General features: G+C 44.4%; 2 protein-coding genes across 3 annotated transcripts; both read right to left on the bottom strand.

Moving 5' to 3' along the window:
* Positions 1 to 3569: 3569 nt before the first annotated feature.
* Positions 3570 to 9608, bottom strand: CIMIP4 (ciliary microtubule inner protein 4; the record flags this gene model as incomplete). Its single annotated transcript, XM_080626489.1, has 6 exons — positions 9159 to 9608; positions 6940 to 7015; positions 5868 to 6298; positions 5079 to 5226; positions 3865 to 3975; positions 3570 to 3655 (listed from the first exon to the last, which is right to left on the bottom strand). Exons 1-6 carry the CDS (start codon positions 9165 to 9167, stop codon positions 3570 to 3572), a joined length of 861 nt encoding a protein of 286 aa, XP_080482615.1. The 5' UTR covers positions 9168 to 9608.
* Positions 9609 to 9818: 210 nt separating this feature from the next.
* LOC308227933 (thiosulfate sulfurtransferase) lies at positions 9819 to 18447 on the bottom strand. 2 transcript variants are annotated; one of them, XM_080630918.1, is made up of 3 exons: positions 17822 to 18447; positions 17503 to 17605; positions 10094 to 10304 (listed from the first exon to the last, which is right to left on the bottom strand). In XM_080630918.1, exons 1-3 carry the CDS (start codon positions 18405 to 18407, stop codon positions 10232 to 10234), a joined length of 762 nt encoding a protein of 253 aa, XP_080487044.1. In that variant the 5' UTR covers positions 18408 to 18447; the 3' UTR covers positions 10094 to 10231. The 2 variants fall into 2 exon arrangements, with proteins under 2 accessions (XP_080487043.1, XP_080487044.1); XM_080630917.1 differs by lacking the exon at positions 17503 to 17605 and having other exon boundaries at positions 9819 to 10304.
* Between the last annotated feature and the right edge of the window lie 39 nt (positions 18448 to 18486).

The raw sequence follows: 18486 nt of genomic DNA, 5'->3' as shown, positions 1-18486 counted from the left end.
AGTGCTGGATTTCTCTTTTATCCCATTATAGGCAGGATCAGCAGTAAGTACTCCATTCTTTTAGGAATACTGGGCTTACCTCAGGATAGATATAGCTCTGAATTTTTTATTTCAGTGCAAGCTCTGCAGCATAAGGACTGAATTTAATAGCAGGCTGAAGACTCCGATAAGAGTTCATTCAGTGAATATCTCCTGTCCTTACAGTGTTACCGTTTCTTTAATGAGCCATGAACAGTCATTCACAGTGGAGATACCAAAGGCTGGATTTGTTCAGGATAGCATGAGACAGGCAGAAGTCAGAGGGTTAAATGAAAAGAAAGAAAGAAAATAAAGATTAGACGGAGAATAGGAAATCTTTATTAAAACTGATATCCTGCAAACTGATCTGTGCCTCTACTGCAGGATGAATAAGCCTAAACTGGGAAATACCCATTACTGTAAAAGAAACTAGAAGGTTATGAGGAGAGTGCTGCAAAAGCTTGGATGCAATTGGTCTCTTCTACTTCAAACTGCTTTAGTATGATTATGTTTCAAGTGCATTGACTGTTTATAGTTGACTGAAACAGTTCTTAGATAGCTGTTTTGGTGAATGGTTTAGGTAAACCACAGAAGAACCTTTTGTTTTTACAAGCTCTGCCTGTCAGATAAAAATACTGGCTCAGAGCTGCCACCCGATGACCAGACCTTGTAAAATCACTTAAATACAGGCTACCAATATTGCGAAGCGCCGAGTTCAGTGAGAATACAGCGGAAACCAACTAATTTCCTACTGCATAAAAAAGGCAGTGAAAGGCCATTTCCCTCGTCACTCCCTTTCCACTCCTCTTCCCCCAAATCTTCATTCCCTATCACTCATTGCCATGCCTGCAACATGGTCCTTTGCTTAGAAAATTTAATTTGTTAAAACGTTAACTTTGTTTTTGATTCTGTATTGATTTTCTGCTGGTTTATCAAGTTGAACCACTTCAGAGTGTGGGCAGTGAAGTGTCAGCACCAGCACAAAACAAGAAGGAATGAACTGCTAAGAGCGGAAGAATGGGTAGAAGGGAGATTTCAGCTGCAGTGAGCACTTATTTCAGCCCTGTCCTTGTCTTAACTGCATCTGACATGCTATTTGGAGATTCCAAAGCTGGCTTTAAATACCTGTTTGGGTACCCAAAGCACTCTGATCAGCATAGAGGAGTGCCACACAGGGTAATGGTCCTTGCCAAGGTTCTGGCTATATTAGTCTGTTCAGCACTCAGAGGCTTCAGGCATTGCTCCCTGTAGCTGTGCTGTCTCACTGAAAGCTATCATCTCAGTTATCTCTGCAGCTTTCAGTATGTCACCTATCAGAAAGTGTTTTCCCTGGCAGGGCAGTAATATCTGGCAAAGCCAAGAGGATTAAGGGGGATTGCCACATGTATGTCCATTTGGCAACAAACAGCTGTCACCCATTTCAGTGCATTATACAATCTGTACTATTGAAGTGCTTATAAAAATATTTTAGTTTGTAAAAAATGCACAAAATTACCTTAATTCACTGCAGGAGGCAAGCAATACAGTTTGTGGAAGCGTGTAGCGGTGCACCAACAAGACCTTCCAGGCTGTTTCCCTTCTGATCTAGTCTTTTCATGAGCCTTTCCTCAGTAGCAAAAGGCCTTCACTCCAAGCTGTATTACAATCCTTCAGTTTGCCTGCCCTAATGTCTGTTTCTAATGTCTGTTAGAAATAGGTCTGTAAATCTGTCTGCTGATTCAGCCTACGTATTATATTTTGTGTATTAGCTAACTGTGCCCTGAACTGCCTGCTTCCAGTACGCTGAACAACGTCAGTGGATTTCTGCTCAGCTCCGTGTTTTCTGGATCAGGACCTGCTGTGCTCTCAGAAGACAGCATTTATTATGTACCTGCAATTATGTTGGCCATCAGTGCTGGATACAACACAGAGGACAGGGTGTTCCTACAAAGCTGTGCTGCTCAGCTGGAGCGGTGTGTGCTCAGACAGGAGCCACTTTGTGCTAATGTACAAGGAAAATCCACAGGGAGGTTTCTACAAGCTGCCATTTGGCCAGTCTACTTAATTTGAAAAACTTGGACATGTGCCTGGAAACATTGGAATTCTAAATGGTTAATTATTGGTGGTGGAAAATGATTACCAGTTGATTATCATTAGTTACATTTTAACCTCCTTCACTAATTTTATGAAGTCAGCATATTGCTATCTAATCACTAGCTGATGAAGGATGAAGTAACAATCCTAATTCTGCTCCAAAACAGTTCATATTAGGGAGCAAAGCATCAGTCTTTTAAAATGGTGAAAGCTTGGGACCAGATGGGAAAGATCAGGGTATCGCTATTCCCAGACATGCACTTTGTGATTGCTACACCAAACTGCTCCACTTTGGAGCTGGAAGGCAGGATCCTGCAATATCAAGGCCATTAAACACTGGGAGAAAAACGCATTAGGAAGCCCGGAAGACTCTGCATGTCCTGCATCATTCAAGCCCTTGGGTGGTCCTTGCTTACTATCTAGATACACCCTCTGAACTTCTGATTGTGCAGACTGATGCATATGCTTCTCTCTGAGAGATGTTTGAGTTACAGAAAGGGCTGACAGGGGCAAGTAAGGCTTTATGAGAGCTTCAGCAAGGGTCCATTCACTTTGTGGGGTGATTTGTAGATTGGAGACTTCTTGCAGCTTTCCTTTTCCCTTTAGGCAGAATAAGCTGGGGCATTTTGCATTGGCTAGTCCTGCAAATAGTGTGGGCTTTAGTGAACACCCTGATGCCTCCTCTTCTGCTGCTCCCTGCCAGGGTAAGAGCTTTCCCGGAAATCCTCCATGTGCAACAACAAAACTAGAGTGGTGGGCAGAGAGGAGAGCCTTCTTCTCCTACTCCACTTAGGCATCTGATGCCAACCATACGGAGTTGTGCTCAGGTTATTGAGTGGACACTGTTTGGTGCCTTTCTGGCAAGAGAGCTTGAATTTACCTTGAAAGCACCAATAGAGAGTTGGTTCTTTGCTTGCTGTGTCTAGCTGTGTTAAGTACAGCTCTGAAGCTTCCCTGCACAGGGGTTTTACAGCCTTCAGTGTGGGGAGAGGCAAGCACCATTCAGGTTCTTGGACAACCCTGGTTCATTCCCAGTGCATCCTCCATACTTCTCTCAGAACTGCTGGGCAGATGCCGAAGTATCAGGAATCTTCTGGCAAACATGAGCTTGCACACATACATGTGCACCTCCCTGCCATCGTCCTCTTACACCACTCACAGGTCTTACTCCACCTTACATGCTGAGCAGATGAACTTCCATATGGCCCCCTCTCACCACCACATCCTTCTGCAAGGGCATGTGCTTCACACACTGATTAGGCCCATCTTACCAGTGACCAAGAGTGATATTTTTGGTATTTGTATTCAAATCTATTTTGCATTGCTTTCCCCAAAGCCACCCTAATTGAGAGCGGAAGAGCACCAGCAACATATCTGCTGTTGACAAACTAGCAAGCAATAAGTTACTGCTTTAAATGGAGGTTTATTAGCTGAGGAAAAAGATCCCTCCCTGAATGCACTCCAGGAACCTTCATCTTCTAAGACTTGCTTTTTTTCTTCCCATATTTGTCCTGCAGTGCTTTCTGCAGGTTAAGATTTAGGGCATTTTTCTCATGCCATTTTCCTGTAAAGAAGGCAAATCACAGTTCAGTTACAGCCTTCCTTTCAACGCTATTATTCCTCATGGATTTTTCCAGCTGTGGAGCTCCTCTCTTGTGAAAATTACAATTTCTAGTCCCCCTACACCTTTGCCCAAATGCACCTATTGTCCTTGGCAGAAGCAGCAGCTATCTCAGGAATTCAGCAATGTATTTTTCCTGGCAGAAGCCATACCTAGTTCATCAGTTCTCCTTCCGTGCCAGTTTTTGGGATCCCTGATTACTCTCTGAGTTACATCAGGGGTGTAGGAATCTTTCATCAAGCTTCGGCTTTCCAGTGGGCCACCTGCAAGGAACAGCAAATAAAGAACTGCACATAGAAATCATCCTACTGCAGTCCTGGAACTGAGCAAGGGAGTAACATCAGCAGTTTCAAGGGCTCATCACCCAGGAGGGAGCTTGTGGTTTGACAATTTATCTGCTTTTCCTCCTCACCTATGAGACACACACAGAGGGTGCTACAAAGTATCATCTTTATTTGCATCCCAGTGCCCTTTCTTTAGTCAAGTGCCCACTTATTTCCTGTTGAATCCTCTCAATTCATGTGAGTAACTTCCTATTTAGCAGCACAGCTCCACAAAAAGCACCATCTTACCACTTCAGGTACCTACTTGAGCTCCTTGTCTGCCACAATACTTAACAAACAGATCCCAGCTGTGACTTCTCTTTTTTATCCCCTCTTGACTTTAAGCCATTTGAGGGGCTTTATTTTAATTTCTCATCCTTTCCTCTTCTTCTTCCTTTTTATTGTACAATTTCCTTGATAATAATGATTTTGTGCTCCCTGGGGTAAGATGTCCTTCCTTTCTGCGTGACTACACATAACCAAGACAATATTGTCTTCAATACCCAGCAAGGCTACCGTGTAAGGAAAAGGACTCTATCTCATGCTGGTACATGAGAAACTGGAACCAGAAGACAATTACTTCAGAGTTTCTTGGGTATGATGGTTACAAGAATGGGGTGAATGCTTAATTCCCAATCTGGGGACCTTGGAAACAGAGGTTTCAGGAAGACATTTCAGAGCCCCACATCTCTAAAGGTCTTGAAGAGAAGTAATGTCAGTATTGGAACTGGAGATAACAGGCAACACTGAATTGCAAATGGTGTCCATTTTGTCAGCTCTAAACATGGAGGACACGGGTCATGATACACCTTCACTTTTCACTCCTTGGAAAAAAAGAAAGGGATAGGGTATACAGAAAGGGAGGCTCTTGCTTTCATTTCCTCAAGCACCACAGTGTGGAAGTGACTGGAGAGAAAGAATAAGAGGGGGAAGTGAGGGTCACCTACAGTCAGATCTCTACTCAAAGCAGTGTGGCTGCCCTGAGCCCTGGCAAAGTGTAGATGGACCAGCTTTGAAGGTCAAGCATTGGTGTGTACCCTCACCTTGGAAGATATTTGATCTCAGGTTAAAACCCAGCTCGTTGTAATCAGTAAGAGATGTAGAGTTTGAGGAGGTTTTTTGCATTCCACTGCGGTCGCTGAGTCTTTTCTGTCCCATGATTAATGCTGCTTTGCACAGAGCTCGCCTATCCTGATAACACAAAGATGGAATCAGTCAGTCCACATTCCCAAAGTGCAGCAAACTCCTGGCATTTCCAGCCCTGCATGGATCTTTGAGCTACGACTAATCCCTGGGACATGGGTCTGTCTCTTGAGTCTCCCTCACTGGCTTCTGTAGGCACTATAATTGCATGGGATGAGGAGGACTGGTAAAAAGCATGAGGGGGAGGGATTAGAAAGGGATGATGGTGCTGAGCTCTGCACTGGGTCCTGATATCACATTACTTTGCCTTGCTGAGTTAGGGCTTTGCTTGGCTACAGGAACCTTATAAATGAAAAGGGGATGGAAAAACAAAGTTAAAGAAGACATGGGAAAGGCTGTCTGTGGAATGTGTCACTGCCCTGTAGTGTGAAACCCAAATCCATTCCCCCACGTCTTCTAGAAACTGCTAGTATACAGCTAATATCCCACCCAATCAGCCCCCTGCTATACCATACAAACAGCCTTCAACCTTGCCACAAATGATACAATACCTCTTCTGCACTGGTAACTTCATCTGCAGTGGCAAATTTATATTTCCTGTTAGCATGGATGTTTTTCTTTGCCAGAAGGGGGTTCCATTCTCCCTTCATATCTGTCCCTAATGATGTTAAGGATTCTTTGGCACTTACTGTGCTGTCCATCTCCTTGGCTTTTTCATAGCTGTCTTTGATGGTCTTGTGGGAAGATCCAGGCCTTCGAGCACTCAGTGTTTGCTGCTTGCCTGCTACTAATTCTTCTGCCTCCGCCTGTGTAGGTATTTCAGACAGGCAGGAAGTGCTGTTTCCCCCTCTTGGGTCAAGCCCCACTATTGGGTCTTTGGTGGCAGAAGTGTCTTTTTTCTCTTCAAGTCCTCTTGAATGAAGACCCTCTGCAGGAGGAGTCTTGGCATGGAGATTCTGTTTGCTCTGTTTTTTAGTCTGAACACACTTTGCAGAAAGAGATGTCTGGGATTTAACAGGTGCACAATTCTTTGCTGTTCCCTGAGCTCTGCTGGAGCTCCTTTGGGGTGTTCTGTGTCTGCTTTCTGGAAAATGCTCCTTTTTCTCTTTTTCAGGTTCCACTTAAAGACAAAAATAATAGATCAACAAATTTGATATCATTGTGATGACAGGTGGTACTGTAAATGGTGCTGGAAAGAACTCGGTATGTCATTGTTAGATAACAAAAGAAACAGGAAAGGTCTCAAAGAAGGAAAGAGAAAAAACCCCAACAACCTAGCAGCATTGCACCAATCTTCCTGCTGAACCAGGTGAAGGTTCTTGAGGAGTCGTAAGTGCTCTTAAGAGACGAACATGCACAGAAATGTGGAAGTAAAAATCTTGTGGTCAAAACTGCACACAAAGGTCTGTGTTTTGTTACATGTAGGGGCCCTTCTAACCCATGACCATGATCACTCTTGTGAACATACACTTACAGTCTCTGTGGCTCGTAGTATTTGCTGAAGAATTTACAGCACATCAGTGGCTTATTGCGCTTGTGCAAGGAGGTAGTGAGACAAGTCCACCAGTGGAGGAAGACATACTTGGGTCGGGGGGATTTTAACCCATCAGCCCATGGCACATGGGATCCCTGTCCAAGGAGTTTTCCCCCACAAAGGTACATGCAAATCTGAATGGCATGAAGGGAGGGAATTGCACACAGCCTCACAACCTTGCAAGGCAAGCTCTGAAGGAGGGACAGCTTCTCTGCCATCTTGCTTACCTGAAGTACGGTTAGCCAGCTCAGAGTCATTTTCTGTCACACGAGATGCAGGGGAATTTGCAACCTCTAGCACACCCTTGGAAGAGCAACAAAACTGTGTCAGGCCCAGAGACAGGAAGGAAGGGGACAGTGGTCCTGCTCATCTTTAAATGACACAGATTATTCTCAGAGGTATTATATGCCTTCTAGACCAAGATAGAGCTGTCCCTAACCTGCCTGTGTGGTTGGTCCTACAACACATGATCCTCTCAGATTAAAACAAGCATCAAAGTCCTGCAGGATTTCACATTAATAGCTCACATAGGATAGCCTGCCTAGGACATGGCCAACTAGTGCCTCTGGGGAATGAAAGAGCAGACACAAGCCAAAATGGAAAAAAATCTCAGTGAAAATGTAAGGGGTTTTTATTCTAAAGCACCTAGGCTTGTCAGATTGGTCATGTGCTGTACAACAATTCCTTCTTTTGGTGCCTTAAAGTAAGGCCAGAAAAAATGGGGACAGGAAGTGATAAACATAAAATGCCTGTGCAATGCTAGCTATGCAAAGGCAAAGAGACAGGCTGGAGACAGGACTTCTGCCTTGATTCTGGCACAGACTGTCCCTTGTTTTGCTTTGCTAGTCCTGCTGATGTGACTGATCTAACACCCAGCCTTTGCAAAGAGCCTCCTGCACTAAGAGGAAGCTCATGTCTTTTCTGCAGAGGGAATGTCTGTTTAACCCTCACTCATGTATTCCTGATATCTGTGTTCCTCACTCCAGCAGGATCCTACAGGCTTAGCCCATGTGAAACCTGTGACAAGTGACAATTGAAGCCAAGGCCCTCAGTGGTCAATATGGAAATGGTGAGCCTGCAAGCACTAGCAGCAGTACAAATGGAAGCTGGCTCAGACAGGGATATATATTTGCATTTGTCAAATGACATATATCCTTACTTTCTGCTCCTGAGGCTAGTTATTGGAATGAAAATACCAGCCAATGGAGTAGGAAGCCTGCCACTTCAAAGTTAACTCACCAGGGCTGACTTGAACTGACAGCTTGTGCTTTACACTGTGCCAGTACTTTGCAACAACATGTGTGGTACACTACTGGGATCCTAAAGCTGAAGTTAACTCTATCAGTCAGACTTCAGGAGTCAGTGCTGTGTGCTCTGCAAATGCATTAAAAGACAACATCTCTCCCACAGAAAGAACAGGGTCACAAGAGATGAAGAGAGGAAGGCAGTCTTGGCTCACAGGGCACAATCTGCTGCTTTTTGTATCGCTTTTTATACTTTTTAAAGAAGAGCCAAATATTTACGCATGATCAAAGTGCAGAAACCTGTGTTGCTAAATAAACTCCTGTTAACTCCCCCCTCCTACTTAAAACAAAACCATGTCTGTTATTATTACTATAGTCAGTGGAAAGAACTTCCCAGTCTGCTGTTGTAGAAATTCCTCCTTTCCCACTTCTTCCAATGAACCTGAATTTCTGTGTAATGAGGCAATGTGCTCATTTCCCAAATCCCATTTACTGGTAGCTTCCATTTCCCCAGTTCCTCCTGCACAAAATGATACTGAAGCCTGCAACTGTTCTTACTTTCTAGTTTGTAACTGTATATGATGTTATTGTTATTGCCTATTGTTCATTTTTACTTCTGAGTCTGAAGGTTCAAAGTCAAAGCACCACTCTGAGACTCCTATGTCTTGATGCCAAGAAGGACTTTAAGGACATTTTACCACCCTCCTGGATAACAGAAGCTAAAGAACTATGTCTACTTATTCCTTTACTAAGCCAATTCTGTAAGGGACAACTGGCTACATACTAGAAAAGACATACCGTGATTAAAGAGCTAAAAATTATTAAACTTGATCTTTCTTTCTAAATGAAAAATGTCCACAAGCAAACCCAAAAATGCATGCTTAGCATAGCCTAACACTTGACTTCCTTGATGTGCAGCCATGGAGAAAAGAGGGAGCTGTCTTCTGCAGGCAGAAAATTAACTTCCTCAGACAGCTGTGGGAAATCATATGCCATTCTCTTCAGTTGTGGTCAAGAATGGTCTCATATGCCCTCCACATGGGGCTGGGCCTCCAAAATATGAGATTTCAATGACTTTCCAGACCTGAGAGGCCCCGTGGGTATCAAAATTACATTGGATCTTTTACCCCTTTCTTGTTTTTAAAAAAAAAGATCCAGGATTTAGAAAGAGGCAAAGCCTCTTCCATAACTACCTCTCTCACCTGGTCCATGATGTGGTGTTGCAGCAGGCAGGTCCTGCTGAAGTCCAGGTATAGAGGTGGGATGGAGGCTGAAGAGATGGTTGCTGGGGAACAGCCCTCCCTCTATCTATGAGCTGTCATCTCTATGGGAACCAGAAGAAACATGGCAGAGATCAGGGTTCTCCTTGCTGACTGAAAAAAACAAACAAGGAGTGGAGTAAAAGGCTCATGTCTCATTGAAAACCTGTGCTCAGAAGTTCTTATCACATACACAGGATTTCTTAAAGACTCTTTTAACACAGTCACGATAACCAACTAGACTATTTCAGCAGAACTTGGATCTTCTAGCTTCTCCAAATGCTTCACATGAGCTCACTGACATCCATCAGAGAGGAATAGGAAGGTGCCTGTTTTTCACATTAGAAAAAGGGAGGTGGTGGGCTGGCTAAAGCCAGTGACAGAACCACAGCTTGGGCCTCCTGTGTCCAGCACCCAGTGCTATATTTTAGCCTCAAATTTTTCATTTATTCTGGTCCACCATGGACCTGAGCTCTCACCACTGGAGAACATCTTTAAGTCACCAAGGAAGAGTACAACTTTCTGTCATGTTACAAAGCTGATTTTCCCACCCAGTACAAGCAGATCACAGGCAACAGAGAATTAGAAATATTCACAGATGCATCATCTTAGAATTAGACTTTATTCATTGTGAGGTACTGAAAGATCGATAGAAATCTACTGATCATTCTTAGAAAAAATAGCAAAATCAGATCAGCATGTGTTTTCTTTACTTCCACCTCCTCCCTTGCCCTGTACCCTGGGCTGGAGGCAGCTGCTAGGTCTCATTGCCCAAGAAACAAGTGTCCCTCTAGGCCTTGTTGCGCTTCATCTCAGAGACCTTGTAGCGAGGTGGGGCACGGTGGAACCACTCTGACCAGGAACCATCGTAAATAGCCACATCACGCTTGCCACACAGGAAGGCTGCCAAGGCAATGTGACATGCCGTGACACCTTTGCGGCATGTGGCTGCCAGTGGCTTCGAGAGATCCACTTTCTTCTCACGGAATATTTCTTGGATCTCCTCTATACTCTTCTCATGGCCAGATTCTGTCAGAAATGATTGGAAGGGTATGTTCACCGCACCAGGGATATGACCAGATTCCAGTCCTACAAGAGTGAACAAGAAAAGGAAACATGAGCAAGAATACATTAACGTAGGTGAAAAACATCTACAAAATAGACATTAAAGAGACACCACTGCAGATAAGTTTACATAACTAAATAGATAAACCATGATATCTATGATATCATGCTATCTATGCAGATAAACCACTTTCTCGAAGATCCTGATTTGTTTCTGGTGACGATGAAGATGCAGAACAGTATGGGGCTAAAAAGAGGAAGACAAAGATTACTCAACTTTGCTGAAGTTAAAGACTCCAGATTATTTTGCAAACTATTTCCCCCTTGACAGCAAGGAGAGGTAGGAATCAGAGCCCTAGATGTGACAAGAATCAAAAAACCACCACAGAAAAGATCCTAACAAAGGCATTAAGGGATCTGTGCAAAGAGCAATGCAGCAATGCATTTCTGACCTTCCCCAAGTATGCCAGTAGAGCGTAGTGACACAGCTTTCAGAAGCAGGGAGTGTGGCTTGTACATGGAATTCATGAAAGCAGTTATCTGTTCACAGTTTATTCCTTAAAATCATATTTGAGAAAAGCAAAGCAACCTTTAAGTCAGCCACATTACTGCTGAGGCAGCTATCCCAGGGAAACGGGGTCAGAAAAGCGAGAACAGAGATTTTGTATCACTTTTTATCCACTCCATGGATGAAATCAACATGGGTTCTGTTTTTCTGCTGCTGTACTTCAGGCAAGCTGGAAGTTGCATCTCAAGAACAAGGTCTTTAGAAAGAAGCAGATATAAAACCATGATGGGTATGATTTTCATCACACCCTTGAAATCCACACTCTGTCACTATAGGCTTAACCAAAGTCCGTTACACTCAGTAGAAGCTTTTCCACTGACTTTGAGAGGCTTTGGATCAAGCCTCATTGGAGCAGGAAATATATTATATTGAAAATGATTTCAGGGAATTTCCTTGCTAGGTTTGAACTTCTAATGAGACAGCCCTGGGAAAGTCACATAAACACTAATCTTTCACTGACATTTTTCCACTTGCCTAAGTCATCAGGGTAACTGATCTCAAGAGATGAGAGAGATCCTTGGTGATCCTTGGTCACAGTCAAATGATTAAAGTACACCTAACTAGAGATTGACATCACACATCATAACGACACTGCAGTTTAGGGATATGTCATAAGGGGAAAAAATGTTTTTCATGGGGTACCGAGGAGAAGATTTTTACTCTGCTGGACAAAGACTGAGGGCCTAAAGACAATCAAAGTTGCCCTGAGTCAGCTTCACAGTATCTCTCCCTGTTCCAGATGGACCCTCTTTGTCTCTTGATTCACCCTCCCTCAGTACCTTAGAAACCTGGCACTGTTGTCTACTAGTCACCTCATGCATCTGTCAGAAGTGTTTATCATTACAGGGAGAAGCTGGGAGAGAAAAACTGCTGACTTCTGGAGGGACTAACATAAAAAAAAAATAAATCCAAACAACCCACCAATAAAAAAGGCAGTGTTTTGGACCGATGATTTTACTACATCTTCTCCATTTCCAGAAAACAACAGTTCATCATTTCAGTACACAGAACTGCAAAATCCATGCTCATTAATACAGTGTTTGTATGACAGAGGAGAAATAAAAATAATACAAATAATGAGTGGGAGAAAACCTTGTTTGCAGTTCTCAGGCTGCAGAACTTATTGGAGAACTACATGCCTAGGTTAGGCTACCACCTTCCCGCAAGAATGAATGGTCCCAATGCTGTCATTTGGCAAGGGATTTCTGCAAGACTGCTGCAGTACTGGAGACCATCCCACTACAGACAAGTCTGTGAGCCACAGAACAATGCTCTCACACCATTCTGGGGCACTGGGAAGTGTACCAAGATCAAGAAGTCATTAGGGCTGAACTAGAAGGGCTGGTTCAAGGAAGCTTGCTGGGCCACCAATTTAGTTCTTAAGTGTCCCAAGCCCCATGGTCACGATTGCTTTTCTAGACTGTTCACACATCTTAAAACAGGTAGTCTTACTGGAGACTGTCGTGACACACTCACCATCCTTAAACAACTCTTAGTTAGGAGCTGAGCAGATCTGGAAAGAACAGTCTCATTTTACAGAGTTTTTGTCTTTGATCTATAGAGAGACTTCCATGCTTCAGAGATTCAAAAGTCTGTTGGAGTCAGAGACCAGTGCTTGCACTCTCTGAGTGAAAGATAAGGAATTCTGTAGAAAATGTATTTCTTCATGTATGTGGGTGTTCAGCTGAAAGAAAGAGCTGACACTGCACAACCACAAACCCTTGGACTGCCTAAAAAGTGCTCTTGAGTGGTTGAGGAAGTTTCATCGGCTTGTTCGTTTCTAGGACAAGAGCAAAGAAACACGGGACTGGAAGGTAAGGATGTATGCATCTGGGATCTGAACAGGCAAGAGGATACATCTGGTCCTGCCTCACATCCACAGAGTATACTCCACACCAGATTTATGTAGTCACCCTCAGAAACTCCAGGAAGGAACCCTAGGATTACAGAGCCTGGCTCTCAGCTACTACAGTGATCACTTTATAGGCTCTCTCTCATAAAAACACCCTTCCCAGAACCAGTTTGGATTCTTGCCATGAAACTTCCCACTGAGGCACCTCCTTGCCCACGTGAGGAAGAACATTAATTTCCAACATTAAGTTCATCACAGTCAGTCCATACACCATTTGACCTTGAGTTAACATTGCCCTGTGACTGAAAAAGTTTTTCTCCCTTTCTGCTACCGCTACAACATGCTGATAGTGAGCACTTAGCACTCCCAACAGCCTTAGTCTAAACCCAGTAAGAAATCACAGACAGGCTTTTCTCTGCCTCAGCCACCCCAGGAATAGTTCTAGGTGACCATCAGGCTTTTGGGTAAGGAAGTGGCATTTCCTAGCATCTCAGCTGGTAGACAGGAGGTTAAAATTGCTGTTTTCAAGGCAAAATCATATTTGAGTTCATTGCAGCCAACTAATCCATCCAACTCTTACCCTATTCTATTGCTTCCAAATGTAGGGTCTTCAGCTTGTAAGAGAAACACGCAATTAAGTATTTCAGCGTACTAAGCATCCAACCTTGCTCTCTGTAGCATTGTACCTCCTGTCAATTCTGACTGCAGATGGTACCTCACATAATACTCCCCATGTGATCATTTAAACCTCCCCAAAGCTGTGCCAGCAGCACATTTCAGTAGCAACTCCCTATTTTCAGTGCCTTCATGATTCAGAAAATATGAAATAAAACACAGAAGCATAATGATGGGGACTGCTGGCAACTTCTGGACCCACAGATCAGCTTTCAACACAAGCTATTCTTATCTCTCTTATCTCCCATTCAGTCAGGTTTTTTTTTAAACTAACAGTACTTGTGCTATTTGCCTTTTTCTCACATTGAATTAATAATTATCCCTCTAATATTATGCCCAACGTATTAATGAAGTCCAAATGGAACAAGTCTACCTCAAAGGTGCTTCCAATGGCTGGAAGAAAAGATCAGACATAACTTCCAGGCATGCATGTTCCCATTTCTCTTACTTGGCAAATCAATTCTGTTGGCAAGGAAATAGAGCCCTTAGCTGCAGTGCAAGTTTACCAAGGTATTTTATTCAATTTTGCCTTAATTTAAAATAATTTTCCCTGATTTTTTTTTAAAAAAAAAAAACCTTTCCAATCTATCCATGTTAGGATAACAGATCAACAGCTGCCTAGGTCGTGCTGTACCTCCTATCCTAAATGCAAACACAAACTTGGCCAGTTTCTGTCCTACAGAACCATCCTCTGATTAAATTTATTAAATTCTTGCCTCATGGAGTTGCAATGTCAAGTGACTGATTTTTGACACATATTTGGGATGGAGATCATCTGCATCACAGATTTGAGCACATGGATATATTTTGGTTATACTTCTTCTTTAGAAATTATAATCTCCACTTCTTTCCCCTTCTTGCCACCTCTCCCTTTACTCTGAAGACTTATCCTCAGGAGGAAAAATCTAAACAAAAAAGGTAGCACAGACTCTGTAATTCTGAGGCTGCATACAAATAATCTTTCATCTGGAACCCCTGCTGACTGCATAGCAACCCTATTTACTCTTTCTGTCCTTGTTCTCTTTTTATTCGCTTTGCTCCAGCAGGTTCTGTTACTTGTTTTAATTCCTTTTGCCAAGCCTCACTCAGCTTGGCTTCTGGCAATCCTCCCTCATAATTTGTAACCTGTAGTATGTTATCTTCTTCACTGTTTAATCCCCTTTTCCACATCTGTTAAGATTCTCTGCTTAAACGTTTCTTGGCATTTTTTGTTGGCTATTTATCTAGCTATGACTACAGCTCCTTCTCTCTAGCCTTTCTCTTTACAATGAAAGCTCCAGACGGAATTTCTTAATGTCAAAAAGATAAAAGATGTGCCTTGTCCACATTTAATTTCCCGTGGTTTTGGAGTTGGCTAGCTGCAGCTAGCAGTTCTTTTCCAAATGCCTCCTCTGTCGCCTCCCTCCCTTCCATTCAAATTGCATGCCTCGGAAGGAACCATCAGCGATCTCAACTAATCTACCTTAATCTCATCAGAAGGAACACTTTAAGCTTGGCCCTGGCCAGCTCTCTGAGAGTCCTCGCAGTCAGATCATGTTGCCGCCAACATCAAAATACTGTGTGCGTATACAGTCAGAAGACTCAACTCTAAGAACCAGTAGGGCCATGGTGCTAATTCTAGCAGCTGATGCTTGTCCACCTCCTCACATGAATGGACAGCTTTGGATTGTAGGTTCCTGTGGGTTGAAACAGACTTTGGTAAAGTCTCTCACTCTCCATGCTGTGCTTTGAGTCATGGTCAAAGTAGAGCCAGTGCATTCCCAGCTGCAGACTCCACTTGGAGAAGAGAGGGAAGAAGCAGCAACATTTCTTTCTCACTTCCACTGAACGTTCAAGCTGAGCAAAAATCTTATGTTTGGGGCAGGGAGGAGTGAGAGCTGGGAAAACAGGCAAAACCTGAGGAGTTGTGTATGTGCAAAGGAGACAAAGACTACCTGAGGGCTGAGAATGAGAAGAAAAATAGTGGGAAACTCATGAAATGACTTTGACTTTGCTTTCTTTTTTACAGGATGGATTTCTTGCCTGGCTACTTTCCCCTCTTCTCTCAGGTGTCTGCAAAAGAATTCAGAAATTCACAACTTTTTAGTATGCATTTGTTCACCTATAATTCTTGTTCCTTTGTTTTCAGTGCCCAGCACTCAGAGAGAGTCAGCACTGGTAACCATCATGTAATTACTTTTATCATCTTACCCTGGATTGCCTGCGATTGTCTCACTTCAGGCTGGTCACACAGACATATACCCTATAGTGCCTGAGAAAGCTGGCTGGACCATTTCTGAGTCACAGCTAGTGAGCAGGCTCGAGTTGCTAGTTCCTCCAGAAACACAGAATGCCGTGCAGGGACACCTTTAACCACTCAGCGCAAAGGTCAAGGCTGCACATCTGACTGGCTTATTGTGCACACCATGCATGAACATCCAAGCTTTTTCATTCAAAGCAATACCTGCATTTTTCTGCACCCTGTCAACCTGGGTAAAGCTCTCCTAGCAACTAAAAAATGACCATGTATTATGGCTTATTTTAAACTCTAGGTCTAAATTCCAGCAAGGTATCCACTGCATAAAAATAAAACAGAGGCAACTGTTTCTTACCACAAGGAACTGGAAAACTAAAGAGGCAAAAGAGTCAGCTGAAATTAGCCTCTTAGCCTCTTCTAGAGATGGAGTTCATGGAACTGGAGAGATTAATTGACTTAATTAGGAAGTCAAGAGCCGAGGCAATAATTTAACTGAAATCACCTGAGAATGCAGTAAGTTCCTTAACCTCAAGACCATTCTTCTTCTCTAAATTGCAGGCAAGGTTTCTCCTCCGACTGCATGACCCCTGTAATTAATCAGCATTGATTTCAAATTGCTCTTTTAGGTGTAAGCGCTCCTCTCTACCCACTGCTGGCTGCAGCATAGCTACTGGCTAGTCTGGTTCAGAATGCTGTCAAGCTCCTCTGGAACAAGCAGCTGCAGCTGGAATGCTTATCCTGTTGGATCTGCTGTGGGAAGCAAAACTGGACCACCACAAATAAACTGTTCCATGCTGACTCATTTAAAAGAAAAATCTGTTTTCAAGAAGCTGTCAGGGGCTGCAGTGTTTGTCACCTGGTGAGAGCTCCTGCTTTGGGAAAGAGAATGCAAAATCCACCAGCTCCTAGCAAGGAGTGTTTTATTCGTGACTTGAGGTTAAAATTCAACCTTCACTTCGATGGGCTGCAGTAGACAAAGAAACAGAATGAGTGATAAGCCTAACTCCTCCTCTCTCTCTGCAACAGTCTCCTCTGTCACTCCCATTACCCCTTTTACCTTCCGCATTGCCTTGCACAGGTTGAGTGTGTTTGGGAGGGGGCTCACTGTAAACACTTATGGAAACCACGTGTACAGAGCCATTTACAGCCAAATGCCACTGAGGTTTGGACATGGGAATTATTTCAGGCCATGGAGTCACGCTCAGTGGCTGTACAGTTGCACACATATAAGACAACAGCCAGAACTGAATGACAATCAACCTGCAAGGCAGCGCAGCACTGCCTAAGGACCGCAGCAGCCTGCCACACACAGACTTCTGCAGCATGGAGCTCGACTCAGACCCAACAACTCTTGTTGAGCTTTTCTGTGCTTTGTTTTTGAAACTCTGATTTTTTTTTAAGCTATTTCTGTGATTTCCTTTCAGAGGGGAGGCTATTCTGGGATATACCAAGGCTTAAATTACACAGTAACGACCTCCTTTAACCAACTTGAATTTCATTCCAGGCACACTGCTGTATCACCTGTCCCCACTGCAGAGAACTTCTCCCACCCCTGCTGCTTCCATGTCCACTGTTTGACCCAGGTAACAAAACCATTTTTTGTTCTGGCTTCTTGAGGCAGCTGAAACAGAGACCTTGACAGCCCACACATTTGATAAAGATTTGGGGCTTTTCTTACTGAAGCAAAAGGACAAAGAGCAGCTCAAGCAAGTTTTCTATTTGCTGGGAATCAGAGCAAGAAGGACAAAGTCCTCTGGGCTATTGTATTGCCAAAGCCTGGACTTTTGCTGGTGCATTCATTGTGGTGAGAGGTGCCTATATGAATACTGATCATTTATGCACGTGTGCTGGTGTAAGACAGGACACCGAACAAACTCCTGGGAGCTCTCACCTCCTGTGTTTGCTTTCTGTCTGATTAACTTCTGCAGGGTGTGGACTGGGGGATCCTGGAGCCAACCAACTGCAGACCTTTTCTGCTATTTCCTCCTCCAGCTCTAAAACCAACAAGGAAAGCATTCTGTGAGGGCACTGGGATCTGAATGCCCGACTATGGATCCCTTAAGGTAAATCAACAAAGTTAGGCTAAGGCATGCCTGTGTGTTAGCAAAATCCATTTGCCGGCTGAGAGGAGTTGTTATGCCCAGACTAGTATCAACACTCATCCATACCGCTTTGGTGCGCAGGGTGGGTGCTGTTCCCACCTCCATTACCTTGGTCCAGCTCAGTCCCCCGGAACCGGCCCTCAGGGCGGGAATCCACCACCTGGAACTGCAGGGACCCCACATTCTGTATCATCTCCTCAAAGGTCTTCAGCAGGCCCGTGTTTAGCTTAGCCTTAAAGACAGCCGGGGTGGGCTGGCTGACCTCCGCTGTGACAGGATGGCCCTCCTTCACCCAGTTCTTGAAACCACCATTCAGCACCGAGACCTCCTTGTGGCCAAACACCCGGAACATCCACCAGGCACGGGGGGCATAGAAGGTGCCCAGCTCGTCCCCGTCATACACCACCACATGGGTGTTGTTACTGACCCCCAGGCGCCCCACGTAGTCGGCGAAGTGGGACGCGCTGGGCAGCATGAAGTCGTAAGGGGAGGACTGGTCCCGGCACACCTCGATGTCAAAGAAGGCCGCCCCGGGGATGTGCCTCTCCTTGAACTCCTGCCGGGCGTTTCGCTCCTGCGGCGGGTACCAGGAGGCGTCCAGCACCCGCAGGCTCGGCCCGACCCGGCCGGCCCGTACGGCCTCCGAGAGCCATTTGGCGGTGACCAGCGGCCGGCTGAGGACCTGCGACGCCATCTCGGACCGCCGAGACCAAGAGGGGGCGCCGCTAGCGGGAACTCACGCACAAAATGGCGGCGGCGGCAGGGGGACGCGG

Source organism: Psittacula echo, assembly GCF_963264785.1.
Source record: "Psittacula echo genome assembly, chromosome: 1".
NCBI lineage: Eukaryota > Metazoa > Chordata > Aves > Psittaciformes > Psittacidae > Psittacula > Psittacula echo.
This window is presented reverse-complemented; position numbering and strand designations above follow the sequence as displayed.